This window comes from Urocitellus parryii, chromosome 12, assembly GCF_045843805.1.
Source record: "Urocitellus parryii isolate mUroPar1 chromosome 12, mUroPar1.hap1, whole genome shotgun sequence".
Lineage (NCBI taxonomy): Eukaryota > Metazoa > Chordata > Mammalia > Rodentia > Sciuridae > Urocitellus > Urocitellus parryii.
In genome coordinates, this window is record NC_135542.1 from 4,615,763 (window position 1) to 4,624,630 (window position 8,868).

At 51.0% G+C, this 8,868-nt stretch overlaps 1 protein-coding gene across 1 annotated transcript; it reads right to left on the reverse strand.

Moving 5' to 3' along the window:
• Window positions 1-1,787: 1,787 nt before the first annotated feature.
• LOC144249835 (uncharacterized) lies at window positions 1,788-8,392 on the reverse strand. The gene is made up of 8 exons (XM_077792033.1): window positions 8,331-8,392; window positions 5,646-5,854; window positions 5,056-5,171; window positions 4,659-4,889; window positions 3,460-3,574; window positions 3,168-3,265; window positions 2,885-3,001; window positions 1,788-1,910 (listed from the first exon to the last, which is right to left on the reverse strand). The coding sequence occupies exons 1-8, from the start codon at window positions 8,390-8,392 to the stop codon at window positions 1,788-1,790; spliced, it is 1,071 nt and encodes a 356-aa protein (XP_077648159.1).
• Between the last annotated feature and the right edge of the window lie 476 nt (window positions 8,393-8,868).

Consider the following 8,868-nt stretch of genomic DNA (forward strand, 5'->3'; position numbering starts at 1 on the left):
AGCACCAATACCAACAAAGACAGCCTCCACAGTCCTCCCTGAGGAAGAACTAGGCAGAGCACTTCAACAGACCTAATGTCTGTTCCTACCAAAGGCTTTGGACTCCAGAATAACTCAGGTCCTCTTGCATCTGCCAAAGCACACCACTAGGGTTTGCATCTGAAATCTCCCACAAAAGGCTCCTGTGCCGAAGATTCAGTCCCCACATGAGCCATCTTCATAGGTGGGTTTGGAGGGAAGCATTGGATGGTGAGTGCTCTGATGTCAACATGAAATTCTCATTCAAGATGAATACACTACTGGGGGGTGGGAGGGACTGGAAGAAAGGTTGAGCATGGTTGGAGGAAGACCTAAACAGGGTTGTGCCCTGGGCAACAGTACCTTGTTCCTGTTGGCTCCACTGAATCCTCATTCTCCAAGTAGAGGTCCTCCCTCTCCATCTTTCTCTCTCTCCCTCTCTGCCAGCCTCGTTCTCTCTCTCCCAGTCTATGCCTTTGTGGCAAGGGCTGAGGAGCTCTCCACTGCCACACACTAGAGCTTTATGGACAGCCTCAGTGCACAACCAAAGAGAAAGCTATGAAACCCAGAGAAAAGGCCTAGGATTCCTCCTCTGAGTTATTTTCCTCAAGTATGGCCACAGTGAGGACAGGCTGACCAGCACGGATACCACGTTAGAGCCATGCTTCTGCGTTGGTGGAGCCCGCCTCCATGTGGACCAGGCTTCTGAGAATGGAGGCCACATTCCAAATACTGCCCTACTGAGAACAATGGTTCCAAAGACCAGCAAAGGGACTGCTTCCCTCCAACATGGTGTATGGCCCAGTGGTGCCATGACCCCGAGTGGGGGAATACAACAGCCGCTTCTCCTTCCTCTGAACATGTGTTTCCTGTCACCCTCCTCTAACCTAGAGCCTGTTCTCCATCCCTTCTGGGTTGGATGTGGAGATCTCTGCTATGAATTTCTTAGGCTACCAAGGCCCCAGACAGACTTCCTCTTCCATAGACTCTACTAACCTAACAGTAGGTTAAGATAGGAGACAAGTGATCCTAGAACTCATAGGGATGGTGGTCTTCAGGGTACATAGGCTGGGATAATGGCTGCTGTGGTGTTTGGCTCACAAAAACCAACCAACCAACCAACAAAAAGGCGCTGGCATGATTATCAGATGAGCTCTGTGGCTAAGTGCTCAGGAAGCCCTCATCTGACTTTAGTTAGGGATCACAACCTGGCTATTGTGATCACTCCTTGCCTAGTGGACTCAGGTGCGTAAGACCATGGAATTTATGCAAAAACAGATGATTCAGGCTGTCTCCCAGGCTGTGTTTTCTTCCCAATTTCATCCTGTTACTGCTTGCTAGAATCCTGGCAATGCTCTGCCCAGGCAGTGGTTTTTTGGTCACACAGAAGGCTTTCAATAGTACTGCTTCAGTCCACAAAATGCCAGTTCCCTCTTTAGCCCATGCATTCCCATGTTCCTTTGAAACCACTCCTATCCCAGACCATGAAAACATACTGCTCCTGGAGAGAGGCTTTCCTCCTCACTCCTCAAAGATGTCAGCTTTGGATGCCTGTTCATGTCCAGGGGAGGGCACCTGGTGGGGAGCCGCAATATCCACTGGGGTATACTATTGGACCTCAAGACCTTCCACCAGCAGAAGCGCAGTTGGCTTTGTGCACGAACCCAACACACCTGTTGGAGTGTTCTTGGGGGTCAGAGACTACTCTTTGTTGCTAAGAGTTGACCTGAGTCCACATCCTGACCCTTGCTCTCTGCCATCTGATTTTCTCACTTACTCTGACGGCGAGAGATGATTTGGCCCAGCTCGTAATCCTCTGGATTCTCCTCAGTAAGGAAGTGTAGGTCGAGGGCGCTGCGGATGACGACAGGAGCCCTATCCTGGCAGGTCACCTGGAGCAGCATGGGAGACAGGCCTTCAGGAAATGGGCCTTGAAGTGACTACTCAAGGACAGTGGGCAGGGGCATTCTGGAGGCACCTCCACTCTAAATACAAGTGCAACACCCATGACCCTACTACCTGAGGCTGACCTCCTGCTCATCGTGTGGGCTCTTCCCACAGGCTACTAGCCCAATCCTTGTACATAGGACTTCCTGGGCCTGCCATTGCTCTTTGTGGAGCTGCACTCCTCTCGGAGTGAAAGGACCCCACTACCTGCATACAGATGCAATCTCATCCCACAAGTTGGGAGGAATGGGACAATAGCCTCCAAGATCCCAGGTCTGCCCGAGGATGCAGGCGGCATTGGGAATGGCCTAGGCACAAAACCTAGAGGCTTTGGTCTGGATTGCCAGGGCCAAAAACAGACCCAGGAACATGACCACACACAGGAGTGCTGAAAGATAGCCACGAGAGCTCCTGGCCTCCAGAGGCTCAGTGCTGGCTGGGATGTAGGAGGGCACCTCATCCGGCAAGGGTGGTCATTGGGTTACCTGGACATTTAGTGTGCTTGCTCCACATCCATATCGACTCTGCAGAGAGACTCTCTCAGCTCCTTGTTCAAGGAACATGCAGAACCTCACACTGCTGTCCTCCTCCATAGACGTCAGCATCCCATACAAGGGAACCTGCAACCTAGTTCCTGTCCTATTCTCATCTGTCACCCATACCTGTCCCTGCCCTTCTGGACTGCATGCTGCCACCTGACACACAGACTCCCTCAGACATGGCAGTGGACAAGCTGCTGCACTCGCTCATCTCAGCTCCAGCCCTTCACACTGACCTCTCCCTTCTTGATTCCCATCTATCCTCCTGATCATCCAGAAGCTCCAAATTCAAGAGGGCATGAGTAGTCCATGGTATTGGACCAGTGTCTGCTCCCCACCCAGGTGTAAGCACCACGGGACACCCCTGCTCCCAGGCTTACCAGAACACTCTTGGCCATCTCTGGACTTTGTGTTTCTAGGTGGACACGAATTAAGCAGGTGTCTCCCACCTGCTTGTGGGAAAGCGGCCTGGAGGACTTGCAGGTTGATTCTGAGAACTGTGGGGGATGGAACATCAGCAAACCCAGAAACAGAAAGCCACCCCAGACTGTCAGTTGGCTCTATGGGCTTCCAGCAAATATGTCCAGGTGCTGAGGCTTCTTATTTCCTCAGGTCGGAGTGGAATGGCAGCACATGCACAGCTTGAATAAGGTAGGTGTTTACCTCCTTTCCCTTGACCTGGGGGCGTTTCCTCACGATGAAATATTGTATTCCCAGATTCATGGACAGACACACGAGTGCGTGGTCAGAGACCTTGATTTCTGCAGAGCGAAGTGGAGAGAATTGTTAGGTGGCACTCAAGGATTATACCACAAAACACCCACAACCCCTGAGAGTCTCCGCCAGGCCCATCACACTTTGGTATTTTGGGGCCAAGGCCCACTTTCTCTTGGCTGTCAGTTATCCTGAGCCCACTGTGGATCATGTCTCCCCACTGTCTGATTGTCCTACTTACTCTCATCCTCAGACATCATATACAGCAGCTCAAAGTTGTCCACATCCTCATGCTGCAACAAATTTTGGTCCAAGGCCCTGCGGATGAGGCTTGTCACCGTCTCCTGAAAGGTCACCTGGATCAGGGTGGGACAAATGTCATCAGAGAATGGCTTTTAGAAGAGCTACCCAGAAGACTGTGGTCAAACATTCAGGAGAAATCTCAGCTACATATACAAGGGCACAATCTTGTTATCCTGCTACCTGAGTGTGTCCTCCATATACCACCTGGGTTCTTGCAATGTGCTACTAGAACAATCCTGGTACAAATATCTGCCTGTACCTGCCATCTCCCCTCCCCCTGGGGAGCCACATTCCATTCATGTCAAAGGACCAAACTGCCTATGCACAGACACACTCTCATCTCACTGAGATGAGAGCAATGGGCCAGGGATCTGCGCACCAAGTGTGATCTGGGATGCAGGCTGCCTTTGTGGGTGGAAGAGGCAGATGCACTGAAAATTTGGGTCCTGACTGCCACGACACAAAACAGACTCAGATACAAGAGTGTGCACTTGAGTGCTTCATGATAGCTTTGAGAGGCCCTGGCCTCTGGAAGCTCGGTGCGGGTCTGGTTGTAATGATGTACTTGACTCAGCACTGGCAGTCACTGAACATGTCTCCTCTGCAGCTGGACACCTGCAGCATTAGCGTGTCTACTGCACATCCATAGAAATTCTGCCAAGAACCCCTTTAGCTCCGTATTTACATACATGCAAAGCCTAACATTTCCGAAGCTTTGGCATGACCGCCCAGGTGATCCCGACCCCAAATTCCTACACCTAGTCATGCTAAGGAGGTTCTCTTCCCTGCCACCAGGAACACATCCCCTCCTACACATGTGACAAGTCACTGCCACCTCCTCTGCTCCAACTTCACTCATTGAGAATACCAAGTTCTAGGCACTGCAGCCTGCACCCTGGACATATCTCTGCCTTCATCTGTCCACAGCACTTCCGTCTGCACTTCTGGCCTGCAAAACCCACAATACACAGGCCCACTCACCACTGAAGCTGGGCATGCTGATGCTCTCCCTCCTCAGGTCAAGCCCTTAAGACGGACCTCTCTCTTCTTTATTTCCCACCATAGCCCTGGGGTTGGCTGTGTCTCCTGCCTTCCACTGTGTGGACACCCAGGAGGCAGCCCTGCTGTCGGGCTTACCGGGATGCGCTTTGTCTCCCTCAGGCTCTGTCCCTCTAGGAGGACGTGAACAACGTGGCTGTCTTCCACCTGCTCGCTGGAGTGAAGCAGTGAGGAGCTGCTACTGGTGACTTTTCTCATGCAGCACTCATTGCTTTGGGTGGCCTGGGGCAATGATCCTGCAGCCACTGCAGAGCTGCTGCTCACAGCTGCTGGGGTCCTGGATGCCACTGCCACAGAAGGTTCCAAGAACTGTGGGGGATGACAACATCAGCAAAGCCCAGCAACTGCACCCCACCCAGCCTGGCAGTTGGCTCTGTGGGCATTCTACAACATCCATCCAGAACCTGAGGTTCTTGTCCCCTTGGAGGATGTGGAGTGGCACCAGGAGTAAAGAGTGAAGAAGGTGGCTGTTTACCTCCTTTGGTTTGACCTTCAACGACTTGCTGGCATCTGTTTCTCGAAGAAGAAAGTCATAATGCACTCCTCCAATCAGGCCGTGATATACTTTCGCATCAGCAGGGACCCTCAGCTCTGGAAAGGCAGGGGCAGAGGCGTGGTAGGTGACACTCAAGGAATACACTACCCAACATCCCCCACAACTGAGAGCCTCTGCCAGCTCAGGTCTCACACACAGACCTGAGAGCCCCCGAATCCAGCTTCTGTTCCACCAAAGACTCCCCACTGATTAATCCCTGAGGACCCTCTATGCACAGGAGGTCCACTACAGGAACACCTTTCAAGGAAATAGCCCCTTGTACCCCAGTACCTCTTAGTTCACGTTGGACCCATCAAAGAGAAACAGCTAGACTTTGTATCTGGATTGGTTCCCAAAGACTCATGTGTTGAAGGTTTTCTCCCCACTGCAGCAATGATCACAGGTGGGTTTGGGGAAAAGCACTTGATGGTGGGTGCCTCCACCTTGACAGTGGACTCATCTACTCATACAGGGCTACACTAATTGGAGGGGTATGGTTTGGAGGTGTGTTGAGGTACTTAGGTACTCACCCCGGTCCGCCTGGCTCTCAGGCTCTGCCTGGCTTGATCTGCCATCTTCAACCTGGGCCAGCAGGTGGTGTGCTTGGTGCTCCAGGTTAAAGCCACTCAGGAGGAGCCACATGTACGGCAGCAGCTGCTGCAGACTCAGAGAGCCTGGAGGCTGATGGGAAGCCTCGGAGTAGAAGTTCACCCAGGTCCCCAGGAAGGAAGATGAGGCACTGTGGGGAGGCAGGTGTGGAGTCAGCAAAACCCTGGCCTTGCCTTCGCCACGGCCTCCAGAGCAAACCTCTGACCCTACCCTCCTGAACCGTCCCTGGTTCTGAACACACCAGTCCACCTCAGGCAAGACACAGTGGCTGTACAGGCAGGGTCAGGACAGGTCGCTACAGGCAAAGAACCTTCAACGAAGGAGCGCTAGATCCATGGTTTGACCAGCTCTCCCCTCCTCTGGGCAGGCCTGACACTCTTCTTCCTCTTGGCTACATGCTCTCCAACCTGGAATGCACCTTCTGGGAGTGTCTGTCCTCCTGCCCACTCTTCTCGGGGCTCAAGAGACACCTCTGCCCCTGGCGTGGGCTGCAATGCTACCTCATTCTCTGTGAGCTCACTGAGTCCCCCTGAGTAGCGGTGGACCTCTCTTCTCCCATGAGTGCAGACCACATCTCTGTGGCCCTGGGGGAGGACAGGGAGGTGTGGTGTGGGGGGATCCATTATCCCAGGGCCTTCCCCAGAGGACCCTGACTCCACCTACAACTCCCCGCCTTACCCCTCCTACTGTTGAAGCCCCACACCTTACACTGCAGGCAGAAAACTGAATTGGGCAGAGCAGTCTTTCCTCAGCCTTCCCAAGTCAAATCACCTTGCAGGTCCCTATTCTGGAAACAGGAGCCCACCCTCTTGACCCCAAGCCCATTCCATGTTGAAGTTGGTCCAAGGGTCCACCATAGTCACTGAAGAGGACAACGTGCAGTAATGCCTCATGGAGTCAGGGATGCAGTCCCATGGAGGATATGTACTCATGGCACCTGCGGTTTTAGGCTGACCCCATGAAAAGGGACACAATGGCAGTCATTTGCACCCCATTTTTCACTGAATTATGAAACGTGACTGGAAACGTGTCTTCACACAGTGGGTGCTTTCTCCATGTTCATCAGTGAATGAGCCCAAACTTCTGATTCCCACATATCTCTGGGTGTGGGAGCTGCCATGTCCAAAGCCCCTGTCCAGCCATGTCCCAGCTAGGACGCTCTGTCCCACTATGTATACTAACATGTCTTTATTATTTTTTTTTTAGTTCCAATAATGTTGAACATATTTTATTGTTTTTTTAAAAGATTTATATTAATTTGTAATTTGTCTTATTACTAATATTCTTGAAGTGTTAGTGATTAGAAAACATGTTCTGTTGTACCTCAGTGATTATTAAATGAATGAAATGAAAGGTGTTTTTGTAGTACACTTCATATCACCATATGGGCTAAAGGAAACTTGAATGTTCCAGTGTGGGATCCGCCACTTCATAGTTGGGTAACCCTGGGCAAACTCTGTCATCTCTGCAGAACTCCATTTTTTTATTGGTTTTTCAAAACATTACATAACTCATGACATATCATCTTTCATACATTTGATTCAAGTGGGTTACGAACTCCCATTTTTACCCCAAATACAAGTTGCAGAATCACATTGGTTACACATCCACATTTTTCCATAATGCCATATTAGTGACTGTTGTATTCTGCTACCTTTCCGATCCCCTAATATCCCCCCTCCCCTTCCCTCCCATCTTCCCTCTCTACCCCATCAGCTGTTGTTCAATTATCTCCCTTGTTTTTTTTTCCTCTTTGCCCTCACCATATCTTACATGTAATTATGTGTAACAATGAGGGTCTCCTTCCATTTCCATACAGTTTCCCTTCTCTCTCCCTTTCCCTCCCACCACTCTTCTCTGTTTAATGTTAATCTTTTCCTCATGCTCTTCCTCCCTGCTCTGTTCTTAGTTGCTCTCCTTATATCAAAGAAGACATTTGGCATTTGTTTTTTAAGGATTGGCTAGCTTCACTTAGCATAATCTGCTCTAATGCCATCCATTTCCCTGCAAATTCCATGATTTTGTCATTTTTTAGCGCTGCATAACACTCCATTGTGTATAAATGCCACATGTTTTTAATCCATTCATCTATTGAAAGGCATCTAGGTTGATTCCAGAGTCTAGCTATTGTGAATTGTGCTGCTATACCACCCTGAATGCGCCCGATCTCGTCTAACATGTCTTTATTAACCCAAAAGTGCTTTTCCCAAGGCCTGAGTCTTGAGACGCCTCTGGCACAGATCTACGTTCTTCACAAAGCCAACATCACACCAGAAAGACCACCTGGCCTCAGAGTCCACCTGGGAATGAGCTCAGTGCACACCATTGAGCTGTGGTGCCCAGTGTGTGGGGACTGCTCCACGGACCTCTGTGGATCAGCTGGAGTCAGGATGGTTTCTCTGCCTGAGAGGGGAAGTTCACTCCCCTTGCAAGGCTGTGGCAGGCACCTCCAGGACTCGTACCATTCGGGGCTGACATTCCACTATGAGTGTGGTCCTCTATCTCATTAGGTATCACAAGCCTTTGGGTCCCTGAGGGGTACATGGCAGCCCCAAGACCCAGGCATGAGGGGGCTACACACTTGGGCTAGGTGGTCTGGTGCTTACCTTGGGAACAAGAGATCCAGCACCTGCTGGGTGGGGATGGAATCCCAGGAGATTAACCCCATGTTGCTGCTGAACTGTAGGTTCCTCCCACAAATGACAGGCAGGAGCTCATTCCTAAGCTGGTCCTGCCTGGAAGGTTCAAGGCTCTGTACCCTGATGGGCTCCTCCGTGTTCTGATCATTTTCATCCTGGGTTGGGACCAAGAATGGTGGGTTCAAAATGGAAATGGTGACAAACAGAAAAATGACTTGTGCCAATACACTAGAGTCAAAGCACAATGGGACAGTTCCCATCAGTACAAACACACACACACACACACACACACACACACACACACACACACACAGAGTCAGAATAGGAGTCCTGGGCCATTCATCAGGGATCAGACTAGAGGGCCTGCTGGGCTCACCTGCCCTGTGCTACTCACTGTTACTCTTGAGCTCCTCTGCGACAATCGCCAGAGCCTCTGGCGTCTAAGATGAAGCCTCACCCAGTGTATCCACAAAAGGGCTAGTTGGCCCCCCTGAGATTCCTGGGA

Bases quoted from the DNA above. Each gene is read 5' to 3' on its own strand.
- LOC144249835 (XM_077792033.1), bottom strand. From the start codon at position 8,392: ATGGGGTTAATCTCCTGGGATTCCATCCCCACCCAGCAGGTGCTGGAT. The intron at 5,172-5,645 runs GTGAGTACCTAA...CTGCCTTTCCAG, and splicing joins TGAGAGCCAGGCGGACCGGG to AGCTGAGGGTCCCTGCTGAT. The intron at 3,266-3,459 runs GTAAGTAGGACA...TTCGCTCTGCAG, and splicing joins TATGATGTCTGAGGATGAGA to AAATCAAGGTCTCTGACCAC.